This window comes from Arachis ipaensis, chromosome B01 (genome assembly GCF_000816755.2).
Source record: "Arachis ipaensis cultivar K30076 chromosome B01, Araip1.1, whole genome shotgun sequence".
NCBI lineage: Eukaryota > Viridiplantae > Streptophyta > Magnoliopsida > Fabales > Fabaceae > Arachis > Arachis ipaensis.
In genome coordinates, this window is record NC_029785.2 from 11,102,373 (window position 1) to 11,119,979 (window position 17,607).

The 17,607-nt window shown below is 35.2% G+C and overlaps 1 protein-coding gene across 6 annotated transcripts; it reads right to left on the reverse strand.

The window, feature by feature from the left end:
- Positions 350 to 9,993, reverse strand: LOC107624990. Of its 6 annotated transcripts, none has more exons than XM_016327499.2 (6): positions 4,092 to 4,343; positions 3,033 to 3,089; positions 2,122 to 2,479; positions 1,036 to 1,143; positions 793 to 857; positions 350 to 701 (listed from the first exon to the last, which is right to left on the reverse strand). In XM_016327499.2, exons 3-6 carry the CDS (start codon positions 2,206 to 2,208, stop codon positions 554 to 556), a joined length of 408 nt encoding a protein of 135 aa, XP_016182985.1. In that variant the 5' UTR covers positions 2,209 to 2,479; positions 3,033 to 3,089; positions 4,092 to 4,343; the 3' UTR covers positions 350 to 553. The 6 variants fall into 6 exon arrangements, with proteins under 6 accessions (XP_016182985.1, XP_020973053.1, XP_020973058.1 ...); XM_021117394.1 differs by having other exon boundaries at positions 2,953 to 3,089; XM_021117399.1 differs by lacking the exons at positions 3,033 to 3,089; positions 4,092 to 4,343 and adding an exon at positions 9,567 to 9,993.

Below are 17,607 nucleotides of genomic sequence, written 5' to 3' on the forward strand. Positions count from 1 at the left end.
GTTTATGTAGCATCTTATGAAATCTAAAATAAAATTAAAATTAGAACTAGTATTGAAAATATTCTAATGAGCAAATAATATTTGCTCTTATTTTTCTTTTATGGCACTACAAAAAATGCATTAATTATCATGAATTCTTTTTGGATTTGAAAATTCATTAAATCTCCACCTTCATCTTCTTGTAATGATTACTCTGGTGTGGTGGTTTAATTGGTTTTTTTTTTTCTGGACACAGATTATAACAACAATTTTACGGAAATACTCATACGGAATAAGAAACATGACCGTTATAGGGATTTTGGCAGGGTTCAGATGACTCTAGCAAATAATTGAAATGGAAGAAAAGAAATGGGTCAAGAAGGACACTCCTTTATTTCTTTCATCCTTTGATAATTAGTGAATACTTCACTGAAACACTATTCTTCACATCTCATACAAAATTCAGTTTTTCAATTTCAACAGATGAAGCTATCCAAAGACAAGCACAAGTTTCATGATGTCAACTGACACAATTTCAAACCAGTTTTGGCCAATCAAGAAGCGGATGCCTGCATCATTTTTTTCCGCGTGGATCCCGGCTTAGCCCATATTTCTTCAGTGTTTCGATGTAATTTCTCATGAGGGTAAACTTGTTACTTCCCAGGTGATAGAAATAATCCCACGAATAGATTCCGGTTTTGTGCAAGTCATCAAAATTAAGCCTGAACAATCCAATTCATCAACTATGCATCACATTCCAGTTTGAAGGATTTAGATATTGAAATTTAGATCTAATGTCTAAGTTTGATGTACCTTACCCCGTAGTTCCCTACCGGTTCTGCAGACATGATTCCCACGTGCCGTCTCCCAGATATTACCTGGTTCGAGGGATCAATTGGAATGTAGTCAAATCAAAACAACAGAAAAAGAAGTAACAAGGAAGATTAATCAGACAAGAGATCTCATTGATTCAATTATCAAAGTGTACTAAAACTCAGGATATAGTTTCCAAATGGTGCAGTTGAAAAAGCATTCTGAGTTGCAGAAAGCAAGTACCTTTTCACCTCCAATTGATCTGATTTTTCCATCAACTGCAGGACTGTTTATTCTTAGAAACTCAGCCGACAACTTGAATACATGACCATCGGCAAATTCCACCTCCACCTGAGAACAGTCCAGGAATCATGCATAAGGAGGGTTAATAAGCATAATTTCTCCAAGAGAAAGATGTTTCAAGATGCAAGAACAATATGATAAGTAAGGATACAACAGAAGCAAAGCCTTTAACCACTACGAGTCATGTATAGAGTGTAACAACAGCTAACATTAGGAGAGTTCAGTGTAATTAACACAAAACAATAATGCTTTCCTTCTTTTCTACAGCTTCCAATTGCGTAATGATGATACAACTTAAAACACCCTTTCAAACCCAAATAGCACAATACTCAACCCAGTTATACCCTAGTTAGATACACAACATTCTTTCTTTTCTTTTCTTTTCTTTTCTGTAAATACTAAATGATATATAAGAAGAATACCATTCAGTATTTACAGCGTGTACCTTTCTAATCTTTCAACATGTCTGTGAAAGAAACACATTCAAAAAATTCATGACTTTTACACCAAATAGAGGCCAAACAACTCATCCTATCCCATGGTGAATTATACTCCAACCAAATACTTCAGATATGGTGTATAGTGCACTATGGCAAAAAGATTTCTTTCTCTCTTTTAGGCCTTCATATCATGAATCAAATGGGCCTTTAATATATTTGGGTCACCAAAAGTGTTCAAGCCATGAAAAACCCAAACAAAACAACAGTCAATATTCCATAGTCTCTCTCCTTCGGGATTCAATTAAAGGTGCATAAGTCAAATAAATTAGTAAATTACAGGAATGTTTTACTAATATTAAGTAACATTTTCTTATATTTGTGGCTAAATTTTCCTTCTAAACTTCGACTTATAAGAAAAATTCAAATTTACCCTATTCTCGGAAAAAAGGAATGTACATTTTTTCAAGGCAAGCTAAGAAACAAACTTTCATATTCTAACCCAATCATGTAGTAAACAATATTAAAAAAATAACAAATAAAAATTGAAAATTTTCCTTTTTGACTAAAAAAGGGAAGAAGTGCTAACCAATTTTGGGGCTTGAAGAGAGAATCTGGTGAGTCGGGGCATAGCCTCTGCCACTGTGTTGATACTCCGAATCGCAGCCATGACCATCAAGGAAGCAAGGGGTTTGATCGAATTCTCTTTTTCTTTTCCTTTATCCCTAAGTCAGGCTATATCCTTTGTTTGTTTGTAGAAAGATTTTGCAATGTCTGTGCTCAACAATTTTCCAAAACAACGCAATACAGACCAAAGCAACAGATTCAAAACTACTCACTATATCAGCATCACGATTGTGTCGAAAGATGATTCTTCAGTCCAATAAATATTGGAATCAGCAATTTAGGATTCTGGGACGAGAACCTCTAAAAGAAACAAAACGATTCTACAATAAAGAGAGATGCCAAGAAAGTTAGAAGGATAAGGGATGCAAATATTAGAATCAAGGTTTGGAAAACTAGTCTGGACCAAGGTTCTGAAAACCGGACCGGTTATCGAACCACTCTAGTCACTGGTTTACTAGTTTAATAGTTTAACCGGTTCAACTGGAAAAACCGTTTTATATTAAAATAATAAATAAATTATAAATAAACACTCTAAAATATAATTATAGTCTAATATAAACTTTAAAATATCTTAAGATCTTTAGATAAAGTACAAACTTAAATATTTTAATGAACTGAAGGTTTTGCTTTCAAAGTTTGCTATAAGAGAAACCAAAATCCTTTCTTCATCCTATAAATGTTTGCTTTGATGACATTAATCAATAAAGCAATTACATCGAAAACATATCAAACCATTTCCAACTCTGGTTTAAATTTGTCCAAGCAACAAAAAAAAGAATGAAGGTTTCGTCACCGAAAAAAAAAGAATGAAAGTTCCTCGAAGTAGCAGCTGAACAATCCACATCATTTAACACAAACTAGAAGTTTAGAAACCTCATTCTTCCATAGCTGCAGGCTCAAAGCTATCGCCACCTAAATCTAACCTGCCACCTAACATACCACAAATTTCTAATCAAGAGGAGACTCAAACCTGCAGACTCACAGTAAAATTGTATTCACTTGAGGAGACTCAAAACAAATCAGGAAAAGCAAAAGGATTTCACAATAACCCAGAGCTAAACTTGACATTTTAATGCTCCTTCATCGTGTTACTCAATAAATCATCAAAACAGCCACAATCCAAGCACATGTAAATCACAAAACTTAACCTTACACTTGTCTATTAAAAGCTCAGTTACTAATATGCAAGGTCAATTATTAGAGCGTGATCCTCAAAATCTTAGTAAAACAACACATAATTTCGATTCAGCAACATTAAACCAAGATAATCGATATTGATCAGCATCATGCCATAATTCATCTTATTATGTATTTATAAGCGTAGATAGATTTATTATCAAAGACTGGAATTAATTCCAACATATCTTCAGAAATCAAATAAGAATTCACAAAAGTTATTTATGTCCTCCAAATTACCTCCATATTTATGCCACAATGAAACTTATCTCACATATGCAATAGTTAGCACTTTAGCAGCTTCTCATGATTATTGCTCTTTAAAAGATCATTCTCCTTGTCTAGAATAATTTCTATTTAAAAAACAGTTTTTTTTGTCGAAGTGATAAACTACTGTAGTTATGGGAATAGAAGAGCAAGAATGAGCAGTGAATCCGTAACACAGGCAATGCAATTTATTATCAACCAGTAACCCAGTAACAGAGTCATCAAAATTGAAATTTATCATCACGCAGTGAGCAAAGCCAATCAACCAAAAACAAACGCTCAGCAACACAGTGACACACAAAACATCAGCATAGAAAAACCAAAGCTAATCAATAATCACAACACATTCAATAATCAATAATCAGTAAATTAAAATAATAAAATCACCACACACACAAAACAGCAGCATAGCAGAACCAACCAGAGAAATAAATTTAACACATCAGAAATTACCAAAACACACAAATAAATTAAAAGAAAGCTACAAACCCTAAGATGGAGGACCCGGTGTGTCTGAGGGTCGCGGACGACATTCACCGCTGCGAGGAGGACGGCTGAGAAGCAGACAGCGGCGCACCTGAGAAGCGGATGACGGCTTGACCGACAGGAGGAGGAAACACGGCGCTTGCGATGATTCTTCCTCTATATGAGCGCGACGGCGACGTGTCTTCCTCCGTGCGAGCACAGCGACATGTCTTCCTCCATGCGAGAGTGACGCGGAGGAGCGGCGTGTGCGGGGGAACACAGTTATAAAAAAACCCTCTGTAAATTCAAAAATACATAAAAATTCAAAATTATAACTAGAGTCTCATATTCTCATAATCTCATACAATAACTCACTATCCACAGGTACTTGTTCATTAATATTTGACAAAAAGACAAATAGGTCCCTGAGCTTTTGGTCCGTGGACATTTTCGTCCCTGAGCATTTGAAAATACTTTTAAATTCCCGACCTTAGTAAATTTTGGACGGATGAGTCCCTTCGTGAATTTGCCTCCGCCGGACCCATCGGAGAAGTCTAATCTGGTTCCCCTGAGGATGACGTGGCACGCTTGGTTGACAGCTGGACTGCTGAGTAGAAAGTTCAGCTGTCAACCAAGCGTGCCACGTCATCCTCAGGGGAGCCAGATCAGACTTCTCCGATGGGTCCGGCGGAGGCAAATCCACGGAGGGACTCATCCGTCCAAAATTTGCTAAGGTCGGGGATTTAAAAGTATTTTCAAATGCTCAGGGACGAAAATGTCCACGGGCCAAAAGCTCAGGGACCTATTTGTCCTTTTGTCTTAATATTTTTATACATATCTGAAAGAAATAAGTAAAGACAATTATAATAGGACAATGACAATCTGCAGGTCATCCAACTCAAAATCCAAAACCTGGACTAAATCCCCATAGTGGTCCCCCAGATTCAGCCCGTGCACCAATTTTGCCCCTGAGATTCCAATTGCACTGTTTATGTCCCCCAGATTCCGATTCGAGCACCATAATGGTCCTTCGAAGATTTTCTGGCGTGACTCAGCGAGGCCTATAAGCCACAAGAGCCGGATGATAGCTCAGATGAATCGGGCATTGGATATACTGTTCCTTCACAGAAGAAGAAAGTCAAGAAACCCAATGCAAGGAAGAAGGTCCAGGCTGAGAGTGGAAAGGAAAAAGGGAAGGCCAAGGTCTGTGTTGATGATGATGGATTTGTGGAAGACGTTTCTGATGAAGATGTGGACATTGGATTTGTGGGGGGAGGTATAAAAGGGGATAACATGGACTTCTTTCCCAACTATTAACTGTTGAATTTCAGGAATACATGGATAGGATAAAGCGGCTGAACGAGGACGCATGGAAGTATCTTGACAAGTGGCCAAGGGAGGCATGGACGAGGTCACAGTTCAGGCACAACCCGAAATTGGACTCGATTTGCAACAACGCCTATGAGGTTTTCAATTCAAAGATCAAAGAAGCAAGGGGCAAGCCTATACTTACTCTTCTAGAAGAGGTGAGAATGTTTGTCATGCGGACTATGGCTAAGAACAAGGTTAAGTTGGACAATCACTTGGGGCTGTTACCACCCGTAATCAAAAGTAGGTTAGAAAAGGTGAGGAAAGAGTCCAGACATTGGCATGCTATATGGTCTGGAGATACTGGATATGAGAAGTTTGAGGTCCATGGGCGTCCAACAAACCATGTGGTAGACCTGGGGAAAAGATTATGTACCTGCCAGTTCTGGATGTTAACAGGTTATTTTCTCCCATCCACTTACCTTTGCTCATTTAATTTTACACTAGTGTTATAAATAATTTTTGATTTAACCTAAGTTGGAAGTAAACTGGACTTGTAGGGATTCCATGCGTTCATGCTTGTGCAGTACTGGCCAGAGTCAACAAGCACCCAGAGGATTTCTGCCATAAGTTGATAACCATGGAGTCTTACAAGGAAACATACAAGTACCACATCAATCCTATACCTGGCCAAGCCTTCTGGGAACAAAGTCAGTTTAACAAGCCATTGGCACCACCAATCAAGAGGAAGCCAGGGAATCTTCAAACAAAGAGGAGGAAGGACTCAGATGAAGTCTCAAGTTCTAGCAAGAAATCTAAGCCAGTAACAGCCTTGAAAAGACAGCTTCGGCCTTTCACATGTAAGTACTGCTTGCAAAAGGGTCACACCAAGAGAGGATGTGAAAAGAAAAGAGCAGCTGATGCTGCTCAAGCTGCAGCTGATGCTGCGGCTGCTGCAAAGGCAGCAGAGGCTGCTAAAGACCCTAAAAATGCTAGTGCACAAGCAATTGCAACTGCCCAGGCCACCACAACTGACACTGCAACTGCCTCTGCATCTGCCAGTGCCACTGCAACTGCTACTCCAAATGCAACTACTACTGCTACAGCTACGGCTAATGCTAATATTACCATCAATTCTGCTCCTATTGGTCAAGCATCAGAAATTGATCTGTCACAGTCAATTTGTTCTGAACCAGAAGACTCTCAAAAGGTACAATTTTAATTCTATAATAAGCCTTTGTAATTAATGGAGTAAAAACTCTGAAAAAGGTTTACTGAGTGACAATGTTTGGTATTTATTTCTGGTTTGAAATTTGTGTAGTTCACTGAAGTAACTGGGGAACCAGCCACAAGACCTGCCAAACTGCCTACTAGAAGAAGGTCACCTCCAACAACCCCTTCTACAGCACTGGACCCAATGAAGGGTGCGAGTTCTGTCACTGCTTCACGATTCACAAATTTTCTGAAGTTTGTGCCGACTCCTGGATTTAAGCACCCCCGAAAGAAGTGAACTTTCATATTAGGACATTAGGACATTTTGCTTGTCAAGTGTTAGTTTTTTGTTAAAAGATACAGTGACTGCCTCACTCTAAACAATGGTTCATTTTGTTGATTACTAATCAAGTATGTCATGCTACTTGTTCAATTACTTATGGTTGTAATGTGTTAAAACTATGAATGGTTTGCCATATTTTGGTATTGATCAATTAATATTGTCCATGGTTTGGAATCTTTCTGTTACTTATTTACAAGTTCTTTTACTTCATCCAACAGGATATTATATTATATCAAAGTAAGATGATTTACACAAACCTTGTTATGTTACCACATAACAGTTTCATTCATTAATTTGGGAACTGCATTACATTGACATGTTCTCAACCCTTTAATAGCACCAATCCTACAAAAACAACAATTACTAAGAACCCAAATCCAAGAACATGAGTTATGAATTTCAGATTCCTAATGTCTGCCTCCATCTTGCCCATCCGCCATGCAAAGTTCATCTTCCTATCACCATCATCATCTCCTGCAACAGCTCCTTCAGACAACTCCTCTTGCACAGAATCAGCCCAGACGAATAACCCACACCATGTTTTCCCACTTGTCTGCAACCAACCAAAATAATCAACCGAAAAAAAAATTTTCAATCTGCTACAAATTATTAAACTTTACTCACATTATAGTTGGGGCAACCAAAGAAGGGCTTGTTAGGATGCGACTCCGTCCCAGACCACCTTAGCACCGGGCGACAACCACAGCCGCACCAGTCCGAAACCCGTCCATGCCTGCTTCGCGTCGTGCTTCTTCTCCAGTTCTCCGTCGACGATGACCGGTTGGAACTTCCTGCAACATGGCTCCCACTTCCTCTCATGGTGGACAGCTATCGGTGTACAAAAGAGATGTAGAAGAAGACGTTGATGGAGAGAACCTCAATGGGAAGGCCAACGAAATTTTAGGGTTTAAAAATGAGGACAGGGACTACATTAGGAAATTTTATCACACATTCCACGTCATATGTACACTACGGCGTCCAACGTGGCAGTGGCTGTGCCACATAAGCAACGCTGTCGCTGAGTCACGCCGGAAAATTTTCGAAGGAACATTAAGGTGCTCGAATCGGAATCTGGGGGACATAAACAGTGCAATTGGAATCTCAAGGGCAAAATTGATGCACGGGCTGAATCTGGGGGACCAAAATGGGGATTTAGTCCCAAAACCTGATATCTATGACATAAGTGCATAACACATTTACCCCACCTCAAAAGCCAAAACCCGATATCCATGAGATTTTTTTTTTTTGGACATTTGGGTACTTCTAAACTCCGAATACTTCTAAACAATAAAGTTAGCTTTTTCAGATCCCACATGAGAATCACCATTTACATTCTTCTATATTAGGGGTGTTCAAAACCGATCCGGACCAAACTAAACCGATGGACCGAACCGAAAAAACCGAAAACCGAATTAACCGAAAACCGAAAAAACCGAAAAAATGATGTTTTGCAGTTTTTTTGCGGTTCAGTTCGGTTTTCGATTCTTGCCACCAAAACCCTAATCGAACCGAACCGAACCGGTTCTTCAGAAAACCCTAAAATTAAAACTACCCCAACCCTACCCGATCCGGACCGAACTAAACCGATGGACCGAACCGAAAAAACCGAAAACCGAATTAACTGAAAATCGAAAAAACCGAAAAAAGTGATGTTTTGCGGTTTTTTTGCGGTTCGGTTCGGTTTTCGGTTCTTGCCACCAAAACCCTAACCGAACCGAACCGAACCGAACCGGTTCTTCAGAAAACCCTAAAATTAAAACTACCCCATACCCCCACCCCCCCAAACGCGTTACACTTACAGGCACAGCTGCGCGAGTCCCTCCCTTCCCCGGCTCCCCCCATGGAAACCTAACCCCGCCGCCCAAACCCCAGATCGGAGCCACCACCCACGCACCCACGCACCCAAACGGCCAGCAGTCACCCACCTTCTTCACTCATTGTTATTGTCGTTATATTTCATTAGATCAAGACTTTGTTAGCTATTGTGTATTTTGGCTTGTTGATTTCAATCTTATGACATTGCATAATAGTATGGTAGAATTTTTTTTATTTGATTGAAAAAATCGAACAAACTGAACCAAACCAAACCGATTTTAATTGGTTTGGTTTGGTTCGGATGACCTTGAAAAAAAACCGAACCAAACCGAACCGCAACTTAATTAAACGATCGGATCGGATGGCTTTTCCTTCAAAAACCGAACCAAACCGCACCGCGAACACCCCTATTCTATATGACTCATTATCATGATTATTTATGTACCAATATTTTAGTAGCATACCTATCTAGCAGTAATAAACTAATAATCTTGTACAACAACTCAAATTAAAGAAGCTTGATGGAATTAACGGAAGATTTTGTTAACAATCTGGAATGCTGGTGCTTTTTGGAATTTATGTTGATGTCTTAATTTGTGCATGCCGTCCACTTGATGCTCATATAGTCGTAGACTAGACCCTATTATTAATTAGCTATTTAGCTGTACAACATAGCTTAAAAAAAATCAATAACAAGAACAACTAACAGTCTAACACAACAGCAATATGAACATAGCAAATAAATTAAAAGATGCACCAACGAGAAAAACAACAACACAGCAGTGAGGGATCAAAGAGGGGTAGAGGTCTACAGGACATACCGTAACTGAGACGGCGACGACGACGGGAAGGAGAGGAGGGCCGGAGAATGGAACTCTGCAACTTGCGGCGGCTGGCTGGAAGAGGCAGAGGCTGGAATTTCATTCAGCGATGGGGTTTCTCCTTTAGTTGGTGAAAATGCTTTCACGCAGAAACGCCGGGGAAAGTTGCAGAGTCGTCGGAATCGCGGTTCCGCCGGCAACTCACGTTTCGGGAAGAAAGTTGGCCTAGAGCTTGGTTTATGCGGCACCCGACCCGAATCTGAGGCACAACATACTGAAAAGAAGGCGCTAGAATCTTAGGTTTTCCCCCATTTTCACCCTTTCCAATCTCTTTGCCTCTGAAATTTGAAACCCATCATATCTCTTTCTCTATTTCATCACGATAGTTGTTCTTCGATTAGAATTTAGAAGAGAAAAAAGACGTGTTTGAAATTAGGCAGAAACTCACCTACAGTCCTACGGTCCACAGCACATGAATTTGTTTTTGAATGTATGACAGTGTTATCATTTAGTTTAAAAAAAATTGATTTATTTTATATAAATAATTTAATAGTATTATTATACTCATATGATTAATTATATTTATTTGATTTAAAAAAATAACGTTGTTAATTTAAATTATATCTATTTGAATTTTTGGATAATCAAACTAGACTAGATATTTGGTTGACTTTTAAAATTTAAAGAAAATTATGGAGGTCATAGTAGACATAAATACCATGAAACAGAGGTAAAGATTCTAAAATTAAATTATCTCTATTTCATAACTTTTTTACTAACAAAATCTGGGTTCAAAACTGTCATGAGATATATTTCACTTTTTATTTGGATTTGAAAATTAAAGTTGGTTCAAAACTGTCATTAAGATAAAGATATTTCAAGATTTTTTAATTTGTTTTTTGGTTTAAATTAATCCTACTGACAATGTCTTTATATTTTCTGTTATATATGCAAATCAAATATTATTTTTCCGTAAATAAAATCAACTCGTAACTCGTTCAAGTGATACAAATAATTAATGGAAATAGCATAAGTTATAACGAACCTAGTAATAATTAATCGAACATAAAGCTGAGTTGAGAATCCTAAAGAAGAGCCAAAAGAACTAACCAACTGCAGGTATGCAAAAAATTTGTACATTCATAAATAATATTATTTGATCACTGTAAGCATGTAACCTTTGATGTTGATTCAGGAGTAAGAAAAATCAATCCAAGATGAGTGATTTACAATGGAAGAAGCTGAAGGTCTTGGAAGCGGGTTCTTATGGCACTGTTTATCTTGTCATTGTTGTTGATACACAAACACCGTATCAGAGCTTCATTGCTGTGAAGAGCTCCATTCCCAGGTTGGCATTCTCACTGGAGAAAGAAGAACAGATTTTTAAATCAATTTGAAAAGGTGAAAGCGGTGGTTGCCAAGAAATCATTCGATGCTTTGGAACTGAGACCACAGTAGAGCACGAACGTCACTTCTACAATCTTTTCCTGGAGTATGCTCCCTACGGTTCTTTGGCTGACTTGATCCACAAGAAACCTCTCCCCGAGACCGACGTGAGTGTCTATGCACACATGATTGTTAAGGGGCTTTCACATATTCATCGCAAAGGAATAGTCCACTGTGACCTCAAGCCGGAGAACATTCTTGTGTTTCCTTCATTGGATAAAGAGATTGCAAACTATCAATTGAAGATTGTGGATTTTGGATTATAGAAAACCAAAGAAGAGGAAGCAGATGTTGAGCTGTGGAAGTCCAAGCCTAGAGGTACGCCGGCATACTTGTCGCCGGAAGCGTTTTCCAGTCATATTGATGCTCCGATGGATATATGGGCACTTGGTTGCATAGTGATTGAAATGCTCACTGGATTGTCTGCCTGGGGTGAAAGCTCTTTGCTTACTGAGGAGTTGAGGTACTTCGTTGAGCATCATGAACTATCACCTAAGAAGCCACAGGGAATCGGTTTTTTCTGTCATGATTTTCTGGAAAAGTGCTTTACGAAGGATCCTAGCAAAAGGTAGACTGCTGACATGCTTCTTGATCATCCTTTCCTTTATATCACACTGTTTCATTCATATTATCTTTCAACTTGGCTATGATTATTTTTCTTAATTAGTTTCATTGCAACCTTATTTATGGTTTATGTAGTTAGAGCCATTATGATGACATTCTAAGATTGAATGGTTTTGTTTATTGTGTCCCCTGTCCAAGGGCCTGATGGCTATGCCGTAGGGTTTTTTGGGTCAGGCCGTCTTCTTCTCCTTGATGGCTTTGCCGAAAAGGAGTTGGAGTCGCGCGGTGTTAGAAAATAGAAAAGTTGTACAAAGTGTTGATTAATAATGAGTCTATCTCTTAACATTTATAGTTTGTAAGATTTAATAAACTATGTTAATAAAAGTGGTTTTGTTTGCTATTTATGCTTCGGCTGTTATCAGTTCCTTTTTATGTTTCAATTTTCTTTTTCTTTCTTCCTTTTATAATCCTGCTTTTAGTATATGATCAAATTATTTAATTAGATAGAAAAATATCAACCCGTGTTGTTATTCTTTTAGGAGTAGTAAACCATCAATTTATTGAACTCTGAGTAACATCAATTCTGAGCAACATTATCAATCGGTAAAACTTGTTGAACTCTGAGTGTTCCTCCAAGAGGAATAAGTGAGTGCAAAACATTTTGTTTTTTGGATTGAAGTTGTGTTATTGAAGTATCGATTTTCTAGTTTCATTGATATCTAAATTTTATGATATCAATTTAATTATATTTTGATCAATTTTTTAATCCTGTATTCAGTTTGATCTTTGGGAATCATAATTCTTTTCCTCAATTCTCTCTGAGCTTCGATCAATTAACATACATTGATCCTGCATTTTCCTCCTTGATCTTTACTGGTTAAATTTCTTACTAATTGCACCAATTCGGTATTAATTTCCTCAACAATGAAAATTTTCTTGTTATCTCTTCGCTCTTCTGTTGGGATGATATTATGTATTCATAAAAAGTAAGCCTGTTTCTTAAGCAGAATCTACTAAGATCTGGATGTCTATTCTATTCTAAAGGAAGAAAGTTAAGTAGAATCTTGAAGCATCTGCTGAAGTAGCAGTGGCACGAGTTTGTCCACCAAAGCTTGCATCATTCTGCACTCAACCACACTAATGTATCATAATTCATGAATAAAAGTTGTTGATTGAAACTGGTAGAATAATATATATAAATAAATCTTGTTGTTGGTTTTCAGAGAAACTATTCACTTAATCTGTAAAAAAATTTGATGAGTTTTGCATTGAATTAGTAGCAACATTGCGAAATTAAACCACTATCATAAGCAAGTATAATTTCCAGGGAGATATATAATCTTGAGAATTATTAATTCACAAGTTCGGTCGAAAGTCGAAACTACAGAAGTAACTTCTGTTTGACCTTGATATGTGAAGCTAGCTCTTTCAACAAGCATTAATCTACAATCAATAAATGATAAAAACAAATTCTTGAAAGCAAAATGAATCAAGGTCAGAAAGAAATGAGCAAATTTTGTTGGAAGAAACCAGCAATCTCTACCATTCTGTGATTGACAAAAATAGAAATCGAGTTAATTTGGTTGGAATTGATTTTTGGGACCATCCGAAAGCATGAGAGGAGAGTAACATATAGAAAACAACCTAAAAGGATTAAACCAAGATTATTTACTAAAAACACTCACAAATGGTGAATGATTTTGTATAAATCTGCAAAACACAAATGAACACAAGAAAATGTATCAAAATATAGTTAATATTTTACTAATTTTGATTGTAGAATATTGACATTATAACATACAAACATGCAGCTACACAAGTTGAACAAGTAAAAACCAGAGAGACTCCACAATGGTAAATATCAAATAAATTAGGCTATTACATAAATTACTCATAGTTTGCATCAAACCAAGGAAGTTCATCATTTGTGAACAAAAACCAAAGCTTATCCACAAGAACAGAAGAAACTGAAATGAATATGAATATAATAGTATATCAAAAATTTAAATTAAGAAATTAAGAACAACCTCAGGTGGGAGATTCAATTTAACATCAATTTCTAAAAATGATTCAGCATCAGCACCTCCTGATGTCATATGATTTACCATAAGTGCTGCAAATCATAGCAATAAAAGCATGAATCAAAAAAGAAAAGTCACATGAAATATCTTTTCATTTTTTTAAAAGACAGATCAGTTTATCTGTAGAAAACTCTTAACAACAAATATAAAAAAAAATTTGGTCAATTCACAAAAGCCATTGGAGCAGCTCAACCAAGCAATCTTCCTCTGTCCATCATTGGAACAACTTCAAAGTTCAAAAATTGAAGTTTAGGCAGTGAGTACCTACACAAACAAGAAATAATTAGTATTTGATTTCAGATGCATATTTATTACTTGTCTGTTTTTCATCAAATCTAAGGGTTTGAAAACATCTTGTGCAAATCTAATGAAAATCTAAAGAATTCTAATATGCATCCTTATTATGACATTGAGAAATAAATTATGAAAATCTAATGTTTTGTGGCTAATTTTTTATTTATCGTAGAATAAAATTAGCCGCATCACTTTTACTTATAATGATTTAATGAAATGATAATTTATTATATTATACATAAATAAATTGATAGACCTGCATGTAAATTCTTGCTCTCAATATTGATACACTCTGTTAATTATCATGTCTCTGTTTAAAATTATTACTTTAATTAAGGCCTAAGCTTAACTGATTTTAACACAATGACAAAAACATGCTCTGAATTATTATCACTATGTGATGATGTTGTCTTGACTAAAATTCAATCTGACAGCAACATCATGAATCGATAAAACTTGTGTCACTTGTGAAACTCTGAATGTTCCTCCAAGTATAATAAGTGAGTGCAGAACATAAATGTAATATTAAGAGGGATTGGATTGATTAATGAAATTGTATTTTCAACATGTCTTTGTTCTTCTTTTCCTTGTATAAGATATTCTCATTTTAACTACTTTTGTCAACATAAAACTTAATTTAAATGTCGTAACAAAAATTGCACTTATTTGTTATTGTTTACTAGTAGGAATTCTAGATGTTTATTCCATGCCCTTAAAAAATTATTGAAAACTAATTCAATTTGTTTATAAAATTTAGGGAATATATATTCTAAAAGCACATATTAAAATTTTCAATTGAAATATTTTTATAAAAACTCAATTTTATATGAAGTTGTTTTTTGATGAATGACACGTGTTACCATTTGGTTTAAAAAAAATCGATTTATTTTATACAAATAATTTAATTAAAAAATCAATTGATATAGCTATAATGTTAGATTTTTTTACCGTATTTTATTTTAAAAACAAATTGACTAATTTAAATTGAGAAATTGTAGTTAATTATTTACTATATAATTTTTTTAACCAAAATTATAATTAAAAATCATTAAAAAATAAAATTATCTAATATATTGGACCAGCTCAATGTTAATCAGTTTTTTTTTTAAATAAAATACGGTAAAAAAATCTAACATTATAGCTATATCAATTGGTTTTTTAATTAAATTATTTGTATAAAATAAATCAATTTTTTTTAAACCAAAATTATAATTAAAAATTATTAAAAAAATAAAATTATCTAGTATATTGGACTAGCTTAATGTTAATCAGATTTTTTATTTCTATTATAAAATATAAAAAAATTTAATTCTCAAAAAATAATTCATGTTATTGTTTAGGATTTAATTTTTTTTATTGGGTTTTCATAAAGTTTACACAAAATTCACCTATCATATTGACTAAACTTATTTATTTACGTAAAGTTTGTTTATGGACTCAACAAACTTGTTTTTTTATTATTTACGTATTATTGTTGAGTTCATAAACAAACTTTACGTAAATAAATAAGTTTAGTCAATGTGATAGGTGAATTTTGTCCAAACTTTATGAAAAAATAATTAAAAAAATTAAATCCTAAAAAATAACATAATTTTTTTTTAGAATTAAATTTTTTTATATTTTATAATAAAAAAAACTGATTAACATTGATCTGATCCAATATATTAGATAATTTTATTTTTTTAATAATTTTTAATTATAATTTTGGTTAAAAAAATTATATAGTAAATAATTAACTACAATTTCTTAATTTAAATTAGTCAATTTGTTTTCAAAATAAAATACGGTGAAAAATCTAACATTATAGCTATATCAATTGGTTTTTTAATTAAATTATTTGTATAAAATAAATCGATTTTTTTAAACCAAATAGTTTATTATTTTTTCTTTTCAAAATGTTTTTTTACAGTGTTTTCAAAACCTTTTGTTGTTTTGTACCTTTTTGTTTTGGAAAATTCTATGGTATGGATGGTAAAAAACATTCACATATATAAATCTTGTTGTAAAATAAATAAAGATATACTAAATATTAATTGGCTCAATAACAATAATTTATATATGTATTTACTAATATTATATATTGTAATGTATATATATTTCTCTCTCTTTATATATATATATATATATAAATAAAGAGAGAGAGAAGTATTAGAACGTAAAGAGAGAGAGAATTGATTTGTTTATTGTATGTATTCCCTTGCCTCAGATCATGCTTTGATAGAGCTAGCAAACAATAAAGCTAGCAAGATGTATTAAACAAAGATTAATCCTAACTAACAATAGAGCTAGCAAACAATCAAAGAAAAATGCAAGTATTTACATATCCACATATTTACACTAACCAACAACATGACACACAATTGCAACTCCCCGGTAACGGCACCATTTTGATGAGCTATATTTTGTCGGTATAGAATTTTCCAATAGAATTATGTCGTGAGTATAGTCTAAACCAACAAGCTATAACGCATCAAACATAGAAAATGTGTGTCCACAATTCAAATTCAATAACCGAGAGTATTAGTCTCGAGTCGTTCTACTTAGGAGTTGCCCTAAGATGCACATCATTGGTTAGGAGTTCTCTTGTTGTTTGAGGTTGAATACAAGAAATGTAAACAAACTTGCATAAAAGCAATGAACAAGTAACAAGTATGCTAAAGGACACACAAAATTGAACTAAACAAGTGTGAATGACAATCAATCAATGTAAAAGCCTTGGCTTGGGTTGGGAATTGGAATTCCTATCCTCATTGTCTCCAACGATTGTGATGAGAATTGGTTATTGCTCCACTTAGTCAACCTCTAACTATGAAAGAAAGTCAAGTAGAGATAATCAATTTGAGTCCACAAGTCCTAGTCAAATCCTAAGGAAAGACTAGAGTTAATGTCATTCAAATCAATTAGCAATGTCCAATTATCAATCAACAAAAGGCTTTGACAATTCAAGTGTCTCCAATTGTCCAATCCCTAAGCCAATAATGAAAATCTACTCCATAGCTATAGTTGACATTTTCTCAAACAAGTGGTGAACAAGAATGAAAGACATTGTGAAATTGAGAAGAGAATTTGAATTCAAGCTATCTAATACAAGCAATCAACAACAATAAAGCAATTCACAATAATGAACATGAAATTCCTCAATGCATTAATAGAAATCAAAGTAACAAGATCCAAATCCAAGATCTACAATGCTAGAGTAACAAAAACACTAAATTGAGAGTAGAAGAGTGAGATCTACAAACTAGAACAATGTAGAATTGAGATTGAATTCAGATCTAACCAAAGGATCCAAGTGAAATTGGAATTGAGTAAGCCAAAACCTAGAGAGAAGTTAGAGTTTCTCTCTCTAGAAACCTCCAAAATTAACTACCAAATATCTAAATGTGTGTCATGTGTCTATCCTCTTCAATCCTTGGTCCTTTTAGCCTTTTTCCTCCAAAATTCAGCTCAAAACTGGGCCAGGAACTCTTCTAAAATTGCCAGGCACGATTTCATTAAAGAAGTCACGTGCCGAGCGTCATGCGTATGCGTGGGTCACGCGTACGCGTCGTTTGGATTTTTGTGATCCACGCGTATGCGTCAGGCCTACGTACGCGTCGATGAGAATTCTACCCAGCCACGCGTATGCGTCCATGTTTGCGTGCCAATCCCAGATT